General features: G+C 39.6%; 3 protein-coding genes across 5 annotated transcripts; all 3 read left to right on the plus strand.

Moving 5' to 3' along the window:
• The first annotated feature begins 244 nt into the window (after positions 1–244).
• On the plus strand, positions 245–12,131 carry LOC122038985 (DDB1- and CUL4-associated factor homolog 1-like). 2 transcript variants are annotated; one of them, XM_042598980.1, is made up of 14 exons: positions 245–629; positions 1,380–1,461; positions 1,554–1,670; positions 1,764–1,939; positions 2,028–2,943; positions 3,010–3,107; positions 3,234–3,651; positions 3,761–4,354; positions 4,444–4,623; positions 4,767–5,255; positions 5,375–5,485; positions 5,701–5,819; positions 5,925–7,533; positions 11,263–12,131. In XM_042598980.1, the coding sequence occupies exons 1-14, from the start codon at positions 418–420 to the stop codon at positions 11,953–11,955; spliced, it is 5,814 nt and encodes a 1,937-aa protein (XP_042454914.1). In that variant the 5' UTR covers positions 245–417; the 3' UTR covers positions 11,956–12,131. The 2 variants fall into 2 exon arrangements, with proteins under 2 accessions (XP_042454914.1, XP_042454913.1); XM_042598979.1 differs by lacking the exons at positions 4,767–5,255; positions 5,375–5,485; positions 5,701–5,819; positions 5,925–7,533 and adding exons at positions 7,999–8,487; positions 8,607–8,717; positions 8,933–9,051; positions 9,157–10,765.
• An 825-nt stretch (positions 12,132–12,956) lies between these two features.
• On the plus strand, positions 12,957–18,125 carry LOC122038986 (filament-like plant protein). Of its 2 annotated transcripts, none has more exons than XM_042598981.1 (4): positions 12,957–13,226; positions 14,004–14,196; positions 15,683–17,481; positions 17,654–18,125. In XM_042598981.1, exons 1-4 carry the CDS (start codon positions 13,164–13,166, stop codon positions 17,930–17,932), a joined length of 2,334 nt encoding a protein of 777 aa, XP_042454915.1. In that variant the 5' UTR covers positions 12,957–13,163; the 3' UTR covers positions 17,933–18,125. The 2 variants fall into 2 exon arrangements, with proteins under 2 accessions (XP_042454915.1, XP_042454916.1); XM_042598982.1 differs by lacking the exon at positions 12,957–13,226 and adding an exon at positions 14,277–14,388 and having other exon boundaries at positions 14,061–14,196.
• Positions 18,126–18,835: 710 nt separating this feature from the next.
• LOC122038987 (V-type proton ATPase 16 kDa proteolipid subunit) lies at positions 18,836–20,677 on the plus strand. Its single transcript, XM_042598983.1, has 3 exons — positions 18,836–18,997; positions 19,093–19,378; positions 20,381–20,677. The coding sequence occupies exons 1-3, from the start codon at positions 18,922–18,924 to the stop codon at positions 20,511–20,513; spliced, it is 495 nt and encodes a 164-aa protein (XP_042454917.1). The 5' UTR covers positions 18,836–18,921; the 3' UTR covers positions 20,514–20,677.
• The last annotated feature ends 58 nt before the right edge of the window (positions 20,678–20,735 follow it).

Raw genomic sequence — 20,735 nt, forward strand, 5'->3', positions numbered from 1 at the left:
TTACCAGACGGCTATGGCGCTGACCTATGCGCCACGGGCATGGTTTTGCGTGGGACCCGCAGTGGGGTCTACATTTTGGATCAATCACGAGGCAGTGTTCTGGTCATTGATTACACTCGCGTCGATGTGTTACTGGGCCATCGCATAGGCAAAAAGCTACCGCAGCATCGTCGATGGCGCCTAATCGGTTCCGACGGATCACCACAACTCTGGCCGGTAGGTTTAAGATACAAACATTCACAGAGCCATTGTGTTTCCTTCGCCCTCTCCGTTTCTCTCTCTCTTTCTCCGAGATCAATAATTGCAATCCTCCATTTCGTTCGCCGGCCTCGCCTCTCGCGATCCCGATCGCAGTACGATTGACGACGTCATCGACTAGGGAAGGTGGGCCGCCTAAAGAGGAGTTAGGTGCCCCTGATGGAGGCGGCGCGATCGGCGTCAGCGGAGGACATGGCGATGGCGGACGCGCCGGCGGAATCGGAGGAGAGGAAGGTGGAAAGCGAAGAGGACGAGGAGGCGCTGGTCGCCAGGGCGCAGAAGCTGATGGATAAGCTCCTCGACACTCTTGAGAATCCTAACCCTAAGCTACTCCATGCCCTCGCTTCGATGCTGGAGGCTCAAGAATCGAGGTTTGCTGTCTCTCGTTCCCTGCTTTCTCGTAACCGAGGATTCTAATAGATCATGGAATGAACTGCGAGTCCTTGTTTGGAACGCGCCGGTAATGGGACTGGGCTGGTTTGGGGGATTAAAAAGGGATTGTTGTCGTGAAAGTTCCGTGATTTTTATGACCTTTTTACGTTCTTTAATTGAATAACCGTATTTTGCTGTGTAAGAGAAATTTGATTTCTTTCTCTCCACACGTTGACGTCAACCAACAAGTTTCTGAGACTTTTTCATTATTGAGTTTGTTAAATGTAATTCCAACCATTTGACATTATCGAAGTAAATAAACTACGCTTCTTAATTTTATGGAGTGTCAATGACATGAACTGAACATACGGAAAAACAATTTGGGAACAATGGAATATATTTATTGGTAATGACGAAGACTCTTTTTGTTTCTTTCCTTTGTTGGATACCTTGTATTGCGCACCAGGAATTAACTAGTGTTAGGGTAAATCCAGTATTTCATCTGCCTGTTCTGTCATTTCCCTTTGGTTTAATCCAGTATTTCATCTGCCTGTTCTGCCATTTCCCTTTGGTTTACTGGTTATCACGATTAGTAGTTTTTTTTTCCAGAATATTTAAGTTGCTGCATGTAGTATGATAAGTTGATTTTTTTTTCCCACTCTTTTCCTATGGTCTCTGACATGCATATTTCAGCCTATCATCTTCGCGCCCTCAGTTTGGTTGTTTTCCTTTTTTGCTATATTTTACAGATACCTCGAGGAATCTACGACTTCATCCTTGAGCAATGGCCGCTCTTCTCACACTATTGCGAGGTTGGCTAACTTAGTGCAGGTATTCCAGAACAGATGCACTTTCAAGTTAGTTGAACATGAATCTTATTATCTGGAGGCCATTCCACTAATGCCATGCCATGCCATTTTCAGGACAATGAAGATTTTTATGATGCCATATCATCCAAATTTTTATCAGAAAACAGATACTCTGTTGCTGTTCGTGCAGCTGCTGCAAGGCTGATTCTTAGTTTATCTTCAAGTTGGATCGTAAGCTAACATATATATTATACTTGTTAATAAGTGTGTTTTTTCTGCTGACGCCACTTTTTTGTTATGCTGCACCAATAAAACCATTTGAAGTACCCACATGTTTTTGATGATGTTGTCTTGGATAACATTAAAACCTGGTTGACGGATGACAATTTGGTCTCAAGTGACGGATGTAGACAAAAGGGTGGATTTGGAGATGATACACCAACAGAATCAGAATGGTTGACAACTTATGCTACAGGACTTCTCGCTATAGCATTGGTCAGGTATAGAGAAATTATTTTATCTTGTTTGATTCATCTTCTATGTTTTACTTTGTTGTGCACTGTTTTATGAGAGTGCTGATTGTAACAGTGGTGGTCCAATTGTTGAAGACATCTTAACATCAGGTTTGTCAGCAAAGTTCATGCGCTATTTACGTACACAGGTACTTGGAGATGCCTATCCTGGTCAAAAAAATGTCCCATATCCAGCTGAATCTACTAGGCATGGTTCAGTTTCTACCCATGTTAGAGGTCGAGAAGAAAATAGACTCAGATCACGGGAATGTTCAGATCCTTGTTTGGAAGTACCAAGAGTTTCAGATCAAGGGATGTCAGATGATTTATATGTTAATCAGGATTGTGAAAGAGGAACCAGGCAAGTGGATTCAGGCAAATACTGGAGTGGAGATTCACTGAATTCTGAGCTAACTGATTCATCAACAATGGTTGGTGGTGCATATGAGGTGGCTGAGGGAAATGATGATCTCACCGAATGGCAGGATAAGAACTTGCTTGATGGGAGGTCAAAATATGCTGAAAGGCTTATTGCTGCAAGATCAGTTAGAGATGATGATCCTGAAAGTATGAGGGATGACTTGTCCAAGCGAAGGATCATCAAGGGTCTACAAAGGAGTAGAACAAAAACAAAGGTTACTGAAGGTAATTCAGATACTGACAGGATATTGGCATCACCTGATTCTGGACTACGAGTTGGTGGGAGTGGTAGAATTGGCAGGGACAGAAATTTCCTAATCCATGAAGAGGCCAAAAAATCTGTTGATCTTAAGAACATGCCAAGTAGGCTTGACTGCGAAGGTTTGGTTTCTGGAGAGGAGGAAGATGACCGTTTGATGGACTGTAATATTGGCTCAAAAGATATATCTGAAATAGTAAAGAAAGCAATTGGAGCTGCTGAAGCTGAAGCAAGAGCTGCTAATGCTCCTCCAGAAGCAATAAAAGCAGCAGGAGATGCTGCAGCTGAACTTGTGAAGACTGCTGCAGTAGAGGTAACTTTCACATGATCATCTTGCTTTATCATTTTCATACACTAATGTTACTCATTTGTTATCTAGTCATGGGAAAATACAAACGATGAAGAAGCTGCCATTTCAGCTGCTACTGCAGCTGCATCTACTGTGGTTGATGCTTCTATTGCTACAGAGGTCTCAAGGTAATTAAGTAGCCTCTTAATCTATTCAGCACATCTAAACACTTATTTTTTATTATTATTTTTTGGTTTGCTGTGCACATGTAATTCTTTTTTTTGTTGGCTAATTACAATTTTTTTCTGGTTTAGGAGTGAATGCCAAATTGATGATAATTTAATGGCATCCAAGGCTACAGAAGTGGAAGAGGATGAACAGCCCTTAGATATAATCATCTTGGATAAAGTGATTCTGGCAAGGCTTAGACAAAAATATTGCATTCAGTGCCTTGAAACTCTGGGAGAATATGTTGAAGCTTTTGGTCCTATTCTACATGAAAAGGGTGTTGATGTCTGCCTTGCCTTGTTGCAAAAGAGCTTCGAAGAAAAACCGAGTCGTTTAGCTTTACTGCCAGAAGTGCTCAAACTTATATGTGCCTTAGCCGCCCATCGCAAATTTGCTGCATTATTTGTTGATCGTGGTGGAATGCAAAAACTTCTTTCTGTCCCTAGAGTTTTGCAGACTTACTTTGGTCTTTCATCATGCTTATTTACCATTGGTTCTCTCCAGGTACTAGTGAAGCACATTAAGTGGAGAACAATTCTCTCCTTTTTCAATTCTTACTAAGTGCACCATCCATGTTTGCTTTATCAAGTCATTTAATGATATATTTTTGCAGGGTATTATGGAACGTGTCTGTGCGCTTCCATCTGATGTGGTGGGTAAGGTGGTTGAGTTAGCTCTTCAGCTTCTGTTATGTCCCCAAGACCAAGCTAGAAAAAATGCAGCTATCTTTTTTGCTGCTGCTTTTGTGTTCAGAGCAGTTCTGGATGCCTTTGGCGCACAGGATGGCTTGCAGAAAATGTTAAATCTCTTGCACAGTGCTGCCACAGTTCGAATGGGTGGGAATTCTAGCACGCCAGTGATATCTGACACAGTTCTCAGAAATGATCGAGCAGAAGTACTTAGTGCATTGGAAAAGCAGATTGCTTATCATACCTGTGTTGCATTACGGCAATATTTTAGAGCCCATCTTCTCTTGCTTGTAGATTCTCTTCGTCCAAATAAAAGTAATAAAACTATGGCACGAAATGCTCCGAGTGCAAGAGCTGCATATAAACCACTTGACATCAGCAATGAGTCTATGGATGCAGTGTTTCTTCAGATACAACGTGATAGGAAGCTAGGACATGCTTTTGTAAAAGTTCGTTGGCCTCCGGTTGATAAATTTTTGGCAAATAATGGTCATATAACCATGTTGGAGTTGTGTCAGGTCCAAGCAGCTCCTTTCCTTTGTCTGGTCAGTGAGATTTTATTTCCTTGGTTGTATGTATCTGATTATGGCTTCTTTTCTATATGCAGGCGCCACCTGTTGAGCGCTATCTGCATGATTTGGCCCAGTATGCATTAGGTGTTCTTCATATTGTCACTTTCATACCCTATAGCCGGAAATCAATTATTTCTGCTACTTTGAGCAACAACCGTTTTGGTATGGCAGTTATTTTAGACTCAGCTAATGGTGCCGGTTATGTTAATCCTGAGGTATAATTTGCAATTTGTTGAGATTATGATTGCAATCAAACATTACTTTTACCTTGCACACACAAGTGTTCACACACAAATTTCAGTATATGTATAAATAACTTTCTTATTTTCCGTGTTATTTTTCTGTACTTTTGTGTTAGGTAATCCATCCAGCATTGAATGTCTTGGTAAATCTGGTATGCCCACCTCCTTCATTCAGCAACAAATTCTCTGCATCTGCACAAGTTCAGCAATCTGCTTCAGTTCAAGTAGAACGTGTTCAATTGCCCATCCAGAATGAGTCCAGGGAACGAAATGGTGAATCCAATTTGGTGGAGAGAAGTAATACAACAGTTTCTGGTGGTGGCTCAGTTGTTCCTGCTTCACCATCTGGAATGGTTGGAGATCGCAGAATATCTTTAGGATCTGGGTTTGGATGTGCTGGCCTTGCATCCCAGTTGGAACAATGCTATCATCAGGCAAGAGAAGCTGTTCGTGCAAATAATGGTATAAAAGTTCTTTTGCATCTTCTGCAACCACGAATGATTACACCACCTGCAGCTCTAGACTGCATTCGAGCTTTAGCATGCCGAATCTTGCTTGGTCTAGCCAGAGATGATGCAATTGCACATATACTAACAAAACTTCAGGTACATAAACATTGGCAACACATGCTATCCATATGGGTCTATGTAGTATCAAAGAAGAGACAAGATAAAGCATGCAATTGCCCTTCTATCTAACAATCTTTTTTGAAGCTGTATTTCAGGTGGGAAAGAAACTATCAGAACTAATTCGAGATTTAGGTGGCCAGGCAGGTGGAATAGAACAAGGTCGATGGCAGTCTGAACTAACCCAAGTTGCTGTAGAATTGATAGCAGTAAGTAACAATAAGATGTCTTGTTATTTATACCTCATATGAATATTTCTCATTTCAGAAAGCAACTTTTAGGAATCATGCTAGCTTCTCATACCAAATAGTCTAGTTAGCTTTGTTCCATATGCACTTGTCTTTCTTGCATTTTTGGTCTGCTTGGTATGCACTAAATTACATTTATTTTCAATTTACTCCATTTGACTCCTTTTATTTTGTAGATTGTTACTCATTCTGGCAGGGCAAGCACCATAGCAGCTACTGATGCTGCAGCTCCTACATTGAGACGAATTGAAAGAGCAGCAATTGCAGCAGCAACTCCTATAACATACCATCGAAGGTCCTTTTCTAAACTCTGAATATAGTACTTGTTTGTTTACCCAACTTGACTGCTATGTTCTTATATGTCTGCACGCACCCATCCACCTTCTCCTTTTGTCCTCAGGGAACTGTTGCTGTTAATCCATGAACATCTCCAGAGATCTGGCTTGACAGCTACAGCTAATTTGCTACAAAAAGAAGCTGACTTGGCATCTTTTCCAGGATTAGGAATATTGGCTCCTCCCCTGCACCAGATTTCTTTGCAAGAAGCTCCATCTGTGCTACTCCAGTGGCCATCAGGACATGCTTCATGTGGTTTTCATTCAGAAATGAAGATGACTGAGAGAAATGAAGGCACTGGTCTAAAGCCCAATGCACCTCTGATTGCTGCAAAGAAGAGACAACTTGCCTTTCCAGCAAACTTTTCCCAAGGGAAAAATAACATTCTGCTGCGTTCTCCCTTGAACAAGTCATCATCTGTTTTAAATGTTCATGCAGCTTCTGAGGGAACAGAAACACCTTCTCCACCTGCCTTCAAATCCACAGTAGATGTTGAGATCCCAAATAGAACACCAATTTTATTGCCACTGAAAAGGAAGTTTAGTGATTTGAAGGATCCGTCTTCACCACCAGCAAAGCACCTTAGAATTGCAGGCCAAGGTTCCCAGAATGAAATCAATCAAATCCCAACTTCTGCTCAGAGGAACCTCCAGCCTTTAGATCACACTATTGTATCTTCTCATGCCTATTCTAATCTGCATGATCGTCTCAGCAAGTTAGCAAGTGGAAGCTGCCATAGTGATAACTTGGACGACATCCGCTACCATAATAGCTGTGGGGTATCTACAACACCTGTAGCCTCGCTAGCTCTCCCAACAGAACAACAACCAGGGAATGTTGAGAGGACGACTCTTGATTCACTAATAGTGCAATATCTAAAGCACCAACACCGTCAGTGCCCGGCACCTATCACTACATTGCCACCACTTTCTCTTTTGCAACCACATGTGTGCCCCGAACCCAGCCGTAGCCTAAATGCACCGACAAATATCACTGCAAGGGTAAGCTCACGGGAGTTTAAGAAACAGTATGGAAGTATCCATGCTCAGCGCAGAGATCGTCAATTTGTATATAGCCGATTCAGACCATTTCGTACTTGCCGAGATGGCGCTACTTTATTAACATCCATTACTTATCTTGGTGATTCCTACCATATTGCAAGTGGGAGTGATTCTGGTGATTTAAAGATATTTGATACAATCACTGGAAATGTTTTGGAGAGTCAAACTTGTCATCGGACTCCTGTTATGCTTGTTAAGTCAGCTTTCTGTGGAGGAAATCAGTTGATTCTTTCATCAGGTTTGCATGAGGTTAAGTTATGGGATGCTTCTTCCATTTCAGCAGGGCCTTTGCATTCATTTGAAGGGTGTAAGGCTGCATGTTTTAGCCATTCAGGAACCAACTTTGCAGCACTTTCATCAGACTCTCTTCACCGGGAGGTTCTTCTTTATGACGTTCAAACATACAGTGTGGAGCTCAGGCTTAATGAAAGCTCCAATAACTATTCAGGAATTGTTCGAGGACATGCACAATCCCTGGTGCACTTTAGTCCATTAGACACATTGTTACTATGGAATGGAGTCTTGTGGGATAGGAGGAGTTCCAGTTCTATCAAGCGATTTGAACAGTTCACAGATTATGGTGGTGGTGGGTTTCATCCCGCTGGCAATGAGGTACAAACTGCAGTTACCTCCTAACAACATTTGCATAATTTCTAGGATAGTGACATTGTGCTTCATTTTCTCCATTATCTTGTTCTTGGCCGGAGTTAGTTTCTCATAAAATTGATTAATTTGATCTGAGGTGCCTTTTCCATCTACCTCAAAATCTTTTGTGGAATATTCAATAGATTCCCTTGAATTTGATTATGATTAGTTGTGACCAATATAAGTTTTTGATGACCCATACAGTTATTTTATCATTTGCAAAGTGGGTAATGTTCTTTGATTGATCTTACGTTTGGATGCTTGAGTTATTGCGTATGTTAATCCTGAGGTATAATTTGCAATTTGTTGAGATTATGATTGCAATCAAACATTACTTTTACCTTGCACACACAAGTGTTCACACACAAATTTCAGTATATGTATAAATAACTTTCTTATTTTCCGTGTTATTTTTCTGTACTTTTGTGTTAGGTAATCCATCCAGCATTGAATGTCTTGGTAAATCTGGTATGTCCACCTCCTTCATTCAGCAACAAATTCTCTGCATCTGCACAAGTTCAGCAATCTGCTTCAGTTCAAGTAGAACGTGTTCAATTGCCCATCCAGAATGAGTCCAGGGAACGGAATGGTGAATCCAATTTGGTGGAGAGAAGTAATACAACAGTTTCTGGTGGTGGCTCAGTTGTTCCTGCTTCACCATCTGGAATGGTTGGAGATCGCAGAATATCTTTAGGATCTGGGTTTGGATGTGCTGGCCTTGCATCCCAGTTGGAACAATGCTATCATCAGGCAAGAGAAGCTGTTCGTGCAAATAATGGTATAAAAGTTCTTTTGCATCTTCTGCAACCACGAATGATTACACCACCTGCAGCTCTAGACTGCATTCGAGCTTTAGCATGCCGAATCTTGCTTGGTCTAGCCAGAGATGATGCAATTGCACATATACTAACAAAACTTCAGGTACATAAACATTGGCAACACATGCTATCCATATGGGTCTATGTAGTATCAAAGAAGAGACAAGATAAAGCATGCAATTGCCCTTCTATCTAACAATCTTTTTTGAAGCTGTATTTCAGGTGGGAAAGAAACTATCAGAACTAATTCGAGATTTAGGTGGCCAGGCAGGTGGAATAGAACAAGGTCGATGGCAGTCTGAACTAACCCAAGTTGCTGTAGAATTGATAGCAGTAAGTAACAATAAGATGTCTTGTTATTTATACCTCATATGAATATTTCTCATTTCAGAAAGCAACTTTTAGGAATCATGCTAGCTTCTCATACCAAATAGTCTAGTTAGCTTTGTTCCATATGCACTTGTCTTTCTTGCATTTTTGGTCTGCTTGGTATGCACTAAATTACATTTATTTTCAATTTACTCCATTTGACTCCTTTTATTTTGTAGATTGTTACTCATTCTGGCAGGGCAAGCACCATAGCAGCTACTGATGCTGCAGCTCCTACATTGAGACGAATTGAAAGAGCAGCAATTGCAGCAGCAACTCCTATAACATACCATCGAAGGTCCTTTTCTAAACTCTGAATATAGTACTAGTTTGTTTACCCAACTTGACTGCTATGTTCTTATATGTCTGCACGCACCCATCCACCTTCTCCTTTTGTCCTCAGGGAACTGTTGCTGTTAATCCATGAACATCTCCAGAGATCTGGCTTGACAGCTACAGCTAATTTGCTACAAAAAGAAGCTGACTTGGCATCTTTTCCAGGATTAGGAATATTGGCTCCTCCCCTGCACCAGATTTCTTTGCAAGAAGCTCCATCTGTGCTACTCCAGTGGCCATCAGGACGTGCTTCATGTGGTTTTCATTCAGAAATGAAGATGACTGAGAGAAATGAAGGCACTGGTCTAAAGCCCAATGCACCTCTGATTGCTGCAAAGAAGAGACAACTTGCCTTTCCAGCAAACTTTTCCCAAGGGAAAAATAACATTCTGCTGCGTTCTCCCTTGAACAAGTCATCATCTGTTTTAAATGTTCATGCAGCTTCTGAGGGAACAGAAACACCTTCTCCACCTGCCTTCAAATCCACAGTAGATGTTGAGATCCCAAATAGAACACCGATTTTATTGCCACTGAAAAGGAAGTTTAGTGATTTGAAGGATCCGTCTTCACCACCAGCAAAGCACCTTAGAATTGCAGGCCAAGGTTCCCAGAATGAAATCAATCAAATCCCAACTTCTGCTCAGAGGAACCTCCAGCCTTTAGATCACACTATTGTATCTTCTCATGCCTATTCTAATCTGCATGATCGTCTCAGCAAGTTAGCAAGTGGAAGCTGCCATAGTGATAACTTGGACGACATCCGCTACCATAATAGCTGTGGGGTATCTACAACACCTGTAGCCTCGCTAGCTCTTCCAACAGAACAACAACCAGGGAATGTTGAGAGGACGACTCTTGATTCACTAATAGTGCAATATCTAAAGCACCAACACCGTCAGTGCCCGGCACCTATCACTACATTGCCACCACTTTCTCTTTTGCAACCACATGTGTGCCCCGAACCCAGCCGTAGCCTAAATGCACCGACAAATATCACTGCAAGGGTAAGCTCACGGGAGTTTAAGAAACAGTATGGAAGTATCCATGCTCAGCGCAGAGATCGTCAATTTGTATATAGCCGATTCAGACCATTTCGTACTTGCCGAGATGGCGCTACTTTATTAACATCCATTACTTATCTTGGTGATTCCTACCATATTGCAAGTGGGAGTGATTCTGGTGATTTAAAGATATTTGATACAATCACTGGAAATGTTTTGGAGAGTCAAACTTGTCATCGGACTCCTGTTATGCTTGTTAAGTCAGCTTTCTGTGGAGGAAATCAGTTGATTCTTTCATCAGGTTTGCATGAGGTTAAGTTATGGGATGCTTCTTCCATTTCAGCAGGGCCTTTGCATTCATTTGAAGGGTGTAAGGCTGCATGTTTTAGCCATTCAGGAACCAACTTTGCAGCACTTTCATCAGACTCTCTTCACCGGGAGGTTCTTCTTTATGACGTTCAAACATACAGTGTGGAGCTCAGGCTTAATGAAAGCTCCAATAACTATTCAGGAATTGTTCGAGGACATGCACAATCCCTGGTGCACTTTAGTCCATTAGACACATTGTTACTATGGAATGGAGTCTTGTGGGATAGGAGGAGTTCCAGTTCTATCAAGCGATTTGAACAGTTCACAGATTATGGTGGTGGTGGGTTTCATCCCGCTGGCAATGAGGTACAAACTGCAGTTACCTCCTAACAACATTTGCATAATTTCTAGGATAGTGGCATTATGCTTCATTTTCTCCATTATCTTGTTCTGGGCCGGAGTTAGTTTCTCATAAAATTGATTAATTTGATCTGAGGTGCCTTTTCCATCTACCTCAAAATCTTTTGTGGAATATTCAATAGATTCCCTTGAATTTGATTATGATTAGTTGTGACCAATATAAGTTTTTGATGACCCATACAGTTATTTTATCACTATTTGCAAAGTGGGTAATGTTCTTTGATTGATCTTACGTTTGGATCCTTGAGTTATTGCGTCCTTGCGATATGTAGATTGAAAATAGCATTGGCGAAAAGAAAAAAATTTGTGATTGATATGACCTTCTATACTTCGTGAATGTGGATCAAAGTATCAAACAATTAGTTATTGTGCATTATAGAATTTATGCACATGTACTTCTTCACACTTCTTTTTTTATTGACATATGCTCTGATGATATGTAGATTATTATAAATTCTGAGGTGTGGGATCTTCGGAAATTCAAGCTTTTGAGAACAGTGCCCTCTCTGGACCAGACGGTAATTACATTCAATGGTGGTGGAGATGTCATATATGCAACTCTTAGGCGCAACCTTGAAGATGTTACATCAGCTATTAATACTCGTCGTGTCCGACACCCACTGTTTCCAGCCTTCCGCACCATTGACGCAATGAACTATACTGACATTGCAACTGTCCAAGTTGACCGTTGCATACTCGACTTTGCCACTGACAACACTGACACCTTTGTTGGGGTTGTCGCAATGGATGATCATGATGAGGTGGTCTCCTCTGCAAGGCTCTTTGAAATTGGGAGGAGGAAACCAACTGATGATGATTCTGATCCTGATGATGGAGGTGAAACTGATGATGAGGATGAAGAAAATGATGAATCTGATGCAGACGTGGACGCTATATTAGAAGCCGAGTTCGATGCAGGTGAAGATAGTGACTCAGAAGGCACGAGCAACGATGAGGAAGATGAGGATGTTGACAGTGCAGATGAACTAGATGAAGATGCAGATTTCAATCTTGAGAATGAAGAGGAACAGGGGCTGTTGGAGTTGATTGCCGAGGGCGACGAGGATGGCGATGAAGATTATGGTGAGGCAGGTGGATCTTTAAGCAGTGGAGATGAAGGAGATTTTGCTTTCTAGATCCATATGGGCCATTGAACAATAGTGGTTTCATCAATGTAATTACCACAATATTTCTGGAAGTAGAATCTATGAGGAACTCATAATTGTAAGTAAAATAGATTAGTGGGAGAGTGAGTTCAATGGGGAACGAACATCTTGACTCCTTGGTAAGGAAAAAAAAAAACTTTATTCAATTCTTTTATATGTTTTATATTTTTTGTTTCAATCGTTACCTTGAAGTTGATTCAGCTCCGGTTAGGAATTTAGAGGACTTATTGTTGACACAAGTAACCTTTTCGAATGTTCACAATATGAACAATATTAGAATAGCAGTGCACTTTGAATCTAACATCGGTTATTGACAAACTTCTAACTTCAAACTTTTGGATAAAAATTTTTTCACGTTACAATTACTGAAAACTATACTAGAAATCAGATATGAAAAGTTATACTAAGATTCCTGACCAAATTGATAAAATCTTTGTTCTGGCAGAGGATGTCGATACCCATTCCACACAGGTGATGTTTTATCGTGTTAGTTGTGCGTGCTAATTATTATTCTAAAGATTAATAGTCGTCCATGATTTACCTCTTTCTTATTAGTCTTCCTTATTCGTTTTTTACCATCAAACAAGATAGGAAAGGGCAGACGGCAGGGTGAGATCGAATTTTAAATTTTCTTCTGAAATTCAACTTGCAGACAATCGAACCATCACTGCTTGGTGAACCGTGGTCCGTTACCACACAGCAACTGCCTTTTGGTTAAAAAAAGGAAAGCCCAGCTCGAATTCAAAATTAACTTCGACTCCCCTAGTCTGCTGCATCCGCTGTCTAACTCGATCAGGTCACAGGAAAACCAGTCGTCTGTTTCGTTACCTTTTACTTCCACGTGGGAGAATCCCATAGGGATACGAAGCTGTGACCTGATTTCGCTGTATGATGTCTCTGTATGAAGGAGCGGATCGCCCTCGCCCAGCATCTCCGCTGCTATGTCCTCCCTTCTTTGTCTCCTTCCCCTTCCTCGCCTTCGCCTTCTAAAACCTTATCGAGGCTTCGCAACTCGAGTTGCTTTCCTCCTTTTTTCCTTATTTTTTCTCTTTAGATTCCCGCTCTCTGTCGATGAGAGATTGCATTCTCCGAAGTGTGGGAGGTGAGATTTGATGGGTTTAGGGGCACGTTGTTCTGGCTTCGAGTTTATGTGAGGACTCACTGAAATAGTGTTGAAGATGAACCCTGGCGAGACGGAGAGCTCCGGATCGTTGTTTTCCACTGAGTACTTGGATAAACAGGTCAAATTATTTTCTTTTTTTTTTTCGTTCGAGTATTCTTCTTGAATCACTACAACAGTTTTAGAATTGTATTTATATGCTCATAGTAAATGTATTCATTCATTATGGCCCATCTTTGTTGCCGTTTTTACCATTTCCTAGTTCTCTGCTCAAACTTTTCTCTCTCACTCCTGCGGTATGCAGACAAGAAATGACCTTTTTTCGCGTGTCTTCTTCATGCATATGGCTCACTTGTCAAGTTCAGTGGAGCATGTGGTTAAGGATTGTTTCCTTTGTTTTTTTTGTTTTGGCTTCTGTAGAATGCAATTATGGAGTGTTTGAAAGTTGATGTAAATGATGGTTTGGTTGGCTAAGATGGTTCACAAGTTAGCGAATTATTTCATAAAATGGATCTCTCTGTAACTATTCCTGAGCAAATAGAGAAAGGGGAAATTACTATACAGCTTTTAATGAGTCTTTGTGGCTAATCTTTGCATACTTGGGACTTGGTAACTAAATGTGAAGAGGTGCCTAGTGCATTACCACATCATCGAGGGATATGTGGCTTCTCGCTTACAATTAGAAAGTTTATTTTGTGTCTAGATCATCACCCATGTCATAAAGCAGATATTGTCTTGGTGGTGCGAGTTATGTCTAAATGTACTCAATTGTTGCTATAGTCTTATCTGCATTCAAGCAGTGTCTTATGATCATGATCCTTACATCTCAGGATGTGTAGACACTTTAATTATTCAAATTATATGGAAGTTGAATAAATATCTGGAAAACGAATTGCAGGAGGTAGCAAGGGAATCTCTAGTTGGTTCTTCAACAAACCTTGCCCAATTGTCAAATGATCCAAACAATAATTTACAAGTAGATGGAATTGCAAAGCACCTCGCCGAGAAACTATCTGCTTCTCTTGAAAGTATATGTGCTAAAGAGGAATTGGTCAAGCAGCATGCAAAAGTTGCTGAAGAAGCCCTTTTAGGTAATTTTCCCTCCTTATCCAAGTACCTTAATGTGCAATCATTTGAAGCATTTCAGCTGAAACTAGTGAACTCTTTTTAGATGGATAATCAGGAACTAGTGTGAATAATCATCTCACCTCACTCCTTGCACCACTACTGACTGCCCAGCCCAAATATAGTGCTCATGCTTCTTAACATGGAAAAAAATCATGGTAGGCAATGTTGTGTGAAAGTTGTTCAATCCACTAAAAGATGTTCTTTATATAAATTCCAATTTACTACTGCAGGTTGTATGTTGTAGCTTTGCCTAATTTCTTATATTCCCACATATAAGATGAAGCTACAGACTATAGGTTTCTGATACTCCTATGTAGTTGCATTTATTTCCTACGCAATATAAGCCTTTTGTACAATAGGTTGATATCTTTCTTAAAAGTGCTCAAATCCTGCTTGTATAAAAAATGGTTAATTAATATAAATATTCCAACCTTCATGCATTAAAAAATGGTTGATTAATATTCATATCCTAAACTTTTAATCTTTGTTTTTCAAACCTTCAAAGCATTTCAGTTACGTTCAGTCAATGCCCCAACTTCTTAAACAATTTTAAATTTATGCGGCAATCTTGTAAATTTTTTATTTGTTAAACCTCTTTTTTCATTAAAATAATATTTATAATTGGAAAATATTATTTATTTATTTTTACTTGAAATAGTTTCTTCATTCAAAAAAGAAATTGCCATCAAATGATGATATGTTTATTTGTATAGAAAAAAAAATTGGAATTGTTGTTCAAATGAAGGGAAAATCACTATTAAAATTAAGAATGTTATATGAATAATTGGATGGCTTGAAACAACTTAAAATGTTTAGATATCGATTAGAAATCAGTGAAACTTTTGGATAGTTTTGAAAATTTTTTTTGGAGGTTTTGGGTATTTTTAATAATCACCCTTCAAAAAATATTATCTCATCAATGCATGTGTTGGGTTTTTGGCCTGTCAAATGAAGTATTCGAAGGGACAATATTAAGTATATAAATATAAAAATTGATTTATTACCTAACATCCTGATTTTTCAAGGACAAATGGTTAGTCAATTAACTTTTAGCACATTTAATATAGAAAGAGAATAATACCATTGTGTTTGGCACAAAGGAAACTAATTGAGGTTGGTGTTCAAATGTGTCAATTTCAAGTCATGTCTTTGATGTGTGCTTGACATATAGTATGCAATTGACATGTATTTGACAATAGTTCTTTTGCTTTTTAGTCATTTCTTAACAATTTCAACAATCTTTGATATTGATGCAATAATTAGTAGACTGTTAAATAAAACCTCAGTTAAATAGATGGAACTTGTTTTTCAGGAAAATAACAGGTAAATATTTAAGACCAGAAGTTCCATTCATGTTGTTGTTCAAGCTATATATAGTAAGATGACTAGTAATGTTTACCAGTTCATGAGCCAATCAAAACATTTATGAAATTTCAATTACCTTGCTAGGGTGGGAGACGTCCAAAAAGGAAGTAATATCTATAAAGCAGCAGCTCAAAGATGCAATACAGAAGAACACTTCCCTTGAGGAAAGACTTGGCCATGTTGATGATGCCCTCAAAGAATGTGTCAGGCAACTTCGGCAATCAAGGGAAGAACAAGAGGAAAGAATCCAGGAGGCCATCATCAAGAAAGCCTCTGAATGGAAATCACAGAAATCTCGACTTGAAACCTGTCTAACTGAGCTCCAAGCTCAGCTGGAAGCTAAAATAAAGACTGACTCCCTGCTCATTCATGAGCTTTGCTTAAAAATTGAGATTCTTGAGAAAGAAAATGCTTCATTGAAATGTGAATTGGTTTCTTTAAATGAGGATTTCCATACCCGAACACTAGATATGGAACTCAGTATCAGAGCTGCAGAAACGTCTAGCAAACAGCATTTGGAGAGCATTAAAAAGGTGAGAAAGCTTGAAGCTGAATGCAGAAGCTTGCGTGCTAGGACACCTAAATCATCATTGCTTAATGATTCCAGGCTCATCTGTAATTCCTTGTATGGAGAGTCTCTTACAGATAGCCAGTCTGATAGTGCTGAAAAATTGTTTAGTCTGGACAATGAGCTAAGCATTCCAGATTCATGGGCGTCCGCTTTAATTACTGAGCTCGATCAGTTCAGAAATGAAAATCAAACTATCAAAAATACTAATAGCCCAGTGGAAATTGACCTGATGGATGACTTCCTTGAGATGGAGAGGTTTGCTGCATTAACTGAAGCTGACTATGGAAGTTCTAGTTTGGAGCATGAAGCTGATATAGATCTTGGGAATCTAAGACAGATATCTTCTAGTAAGATAGCCATGCTGGAAGAGAAGATTGAGAAAATGACAGATGAAAAAGAAGTACTAAAGACGACTTTAGCTGAAGCCAACAGCCAGCTAGAAATTTCTTGCAATCAGTGTGTAGTAGTCGAGAATGAATTGGCTGAATTACATGGGCAACTCAGTTTAGTTAGTGGTGAGAAGAACACTCTAGAGATAAAACTAGAAATATTAGAGGCGAATCGAAAGAGGATGGAACTTGAGCATGAAGCTGCATACAAGGAAATCATGAATTTAAAACATAGAGTAGAATTATTAGAAGGAGAAGTTGAGGTAGAAGAGCCATTAATTGCAAAACTCGCCAGCAGATGTCAGAATGCTGAACCAGTGGACTTGGAACAGAAGGAAAATGAACTTGAGAATAAATATGCATACTGGGAAAGTACCAAGTCAGAGAAGATTAATTTGTTAGAAGAAGATGAAGAGAAGAGAACACCTAATGGGAGTGCATGTATATATCCGAACATGGATACCTTTGGCTCAAAGAAAAAGGAATTGAATTGGCAGGTTGAATCAGAAACCTTTGAACCTTCAAAACTACATGAGAGGTTTGATCCAACTGAAAGGAAATCTGAGGTGTTTGGTGCACAGCTTGCAGCAAATCATCCAATTACTAAAGTCATTAATGCAATGGCAGATTTACCATACAGAGAAGTTAGAGAGGATACCTCATTGTCTGGAGATTGTGAGTTTGATGCAGATCTTCCAGAGGCTAAGAAAATAGAACTAGTTGTGCAACTGGAGTTAGAACACGTGGAAGTACAGACCCTGCAAGAGAAGGTGCATATTCTGGATAAACAAATGGAGGATGAGAAGGAATTGGCTGGTGAATTTGAATCAAGGTGTCATACACTGGAAGATGAATTATCTAGGAAAAGGCAAGATGATTTGCAGCTGTTTGCAAACTCAAATGAACCACTGAAGAGCAGACAAGTAATGTACATTTGTTTTATCATGTATTTCATGCCTGATAGTTGCGCTTAAAATTCTGGCTCTTTCTTAGAGCCATCATATCTCAATATCTTCTTGATATAATTTTTCAGTTTCTTCAAAAGATTCCTAATATTTCAAATGCGATCTTATTAACTACTTAATGGCTCTACAGGAAAATGAGATTGTTCAGGCATCTGGAAGCCTTGCGGAGTGCCAGAAGACCATGGCTGCACTTAACTTGCAGCTCAAATCATTAGCTACTTTGGAGGACTTCTTGTCTGAAGCAAAGACACCAGAATCAAGTGGAGAGGTAATGGGACAACTTGAAGGGGAGCCCAACATATTGGATTTTACCAGTTCCCTGGAAAAAATAGATGGCCCGTCCGTTCTTTGCAGTAGCACACAGTTAGATAATCTCACAGAAAAGCAACTTCTGTATATTCCAAGGTGAGAGATGGAAACATGAAACAATTCTTTAAGTAGCTTTTGTAGTTTGTTTAACAGATGTCAACAGGTGTTAGTTACCCAATGCAAAATCCAGCTTAATTGACCTTACTGAGGAAATAATATTAGAAGCTGAGCTCTTGCATTGTATATTTAACATGCATAATTGAATTAATTGCATGGTTTAAAATTTTGAGTTGTCATACTGTTTTGCTTGTTGATCCTGGACTTCCGCAAGCTAAGATTTTGTTAGAGAATTTTGTGAGTAGAGTTGACAATATTAAATAGTACTTAACAAAACATCTGAAAATAAATATATAGATGAAGCTGATATATTTATAAAATTATTAATAATTTTTAGATTACATATGCTAGAGGTGATCAATGAGATTCTTTTCTCATCTCCTATTTAATTCCTTGTGCTAATTAGGTCCATCTGGTTCTTATAATTAGGAATGAATTGTTAGCATGAGATAATATTTTTCATTTTTTTAAACAGTAAAGTTCTTACTCTTCTATATATTTCTAAATACAAAAAAAAGCATCATTCTATTTCATTATTTTTTCTATCGTATTCCGTTTCTTTTTATTTAACCATATATTTTTCAAAATAATAAAAAATGATAATTCTATTTGTGTCGCTTTTCTCTTCTCTATATCTATGTTTAAATGCATTAAAATAATTCTAAAATTCTTTTTCATTTCTATCTAATTTCTGTGCCCACGTAAACACAGCGACAACAGTTGTTCGGATTTCATTATTAAATAAGAAGAAAGTATATTAAATGACGTAACAGCCCATCACAAAGTCGAGCTATTTCTGTGGTACATCCGTTATATATAACAGAAATGGGGGATATTTTAGGACTATTATCTTTGTTTGTGGCAACGGAATAAATCTCGATCACATTTTTTTCTTCGGATCTGACCTTTGCACGCCTGCCTCTTCTTCCTCCTCCGCAGGAACTAGGGTTTCGTCGAGACTCCTCCGCCACGATGTCTAGCTTCAGCGGCGACGAAACTGCCCCTTTCTTCGGATTCCTCGGCGCGGCCGCAGCCCTCGTCTTCTCCTGTAATTTCCCCCAATTTCTGCGACCTTTATCTCGGACTCCTATTCCGTTCGAATCAAAAGGTTCGTTTCTTGAAATGTTTTTCATTCTTCTGCAGGCATGGGGGCGGCGTACGGCACGGCGAAGAGCGGCGTCGGGGTGGCGTCCATGGGTGTGATGCGGCCGGAGCTCGTGATGAAGTCGATAGTTCCCGTTGTCATGGCCGGAGTTCTGGGGATTTACGGTCTCATCATTGCGGTGATCATAAGCACCGGGATCAACCCCAAGGCCAAGTCGTACTACCTTTTTGATGGGTATGCCCATCTCTCTTCTGGCTTGGCTTGTGGTCTTGCAGGACTTTCAGCTGGTATGGCCATTGGCATCGTGGGAGATGCTGGAGTCAGGTAGTTGTTGTTTGAGATCCTTTCTAGATTCAATAGTGCTCTCTATTCCTCTTTTTTTTTTTTGTCTAATTATTGACTACGAATTCTCTAACCTTGTCTTCTGTTATCGCATATTTGTCCATTTTTCCTCTGATAGCCCTTTCATAAAAGAGCAATTTATTTTTCTAGGTCATGCGTGTAGAATTGGTCAATTGCTTTCTATCTTATATGTTGTTGCCGTCAACGTGATCAAGGGTGTATTTTTTTCACATCATTAATTGTTATAGTTAAATTACAAAGACCTTGAAGTTCTTCTCTGATATTGAAAAAGAGAGGTAAAGTGTACAAAATTCTACTAGGTGTGCTCATCACGATTCATGAACAAAGTGACCGTGTATAATTAGAAAGTAGGAGTGCAAGGAGTTCAAATAGCATATAGACCAAAAAGGGAATGCATTTAGGGATTTCAAACTCAAGAGAATAGAAGGTCATTGTTGTCTCGTGAAACTGGTTAGGGTTATGTTTACGTAGTTGAAACAAATAATAGTTCTGTAATAATTTAACCCAACGTTACATTTGTCCTCTCATAAAGCCAACAAATGTACAAATTTCATACCTTTACATTCAGTAGGTTATAATGATTGAATTTAGGATTTTTTTTTTTGGGGTAATCTAGCTGTCTGGGCTTTGCTTGACTAATCTCAGAGGAAGATAGTTTTTCCTCTGATCCGTCAACTGGATAAATCCAAAGCACAATTTATGCACACTTAGAGGTTGACTTTCATAATCATCCCCACTAGAATTCAAACTCTTCTCCTTTTATTTGTCCTCTGAGTGTTTTATCACTACACACCCGTAGGGGCGAAGTTAGGATAATATTGCAGCAAAAGGTGATAACCCTCACTTTGAGGGCCCTTCTAGGACTGCCCCTCATGAATCTAACATTTCTTCCTTTAGTTCTTGTTGCAAAGGGACGGCACATGGGGTACAATCTACTGATCATATTGTTGCGTTTAATTGCAGAGCCAACGCCCAGCAGCCGAAGCTGTTCGTAGGTATGATTCTCATACTCATCTTTGCAGAAGCTCTCGCCCTTTACGGCCTCATTGTCGGCATCATCCTTTCTTCTCGGGCTGGCCAATCTCGAGCAGACTAACACCGCCACATTTATGACCGTCAGCATTATTTCAATCACACTTATCGTATGTAAATTTATTCTGTGGAGACTGTGTTGCTACTTTACGGATAAGAGTCGCGCCTTTCTGTGCACTCGCATCACTTTGCTCTATAATAATTAATCTGGTGTTGTGAACTTTTTAATCTTGGTATTTTTCCTGCGTCGCTTTTTGTTGATTATGAATGCCTTTGCTGCAAACGT

This window comes from Zingiber officinale, chromosome 1A (genome assembly GCF_018446385.1).
Source record: "Zingiber officinale cultivar Zhangliang chromosome 1A, Zo_v1.1, whole genome shotgun sequence".
NCBI lineage: Eukaryota > Viridiplantae > Streptophyta > Magnoliopsida > Zingiberales > Zingiberaceae > Zingiber > Zingiber officinale.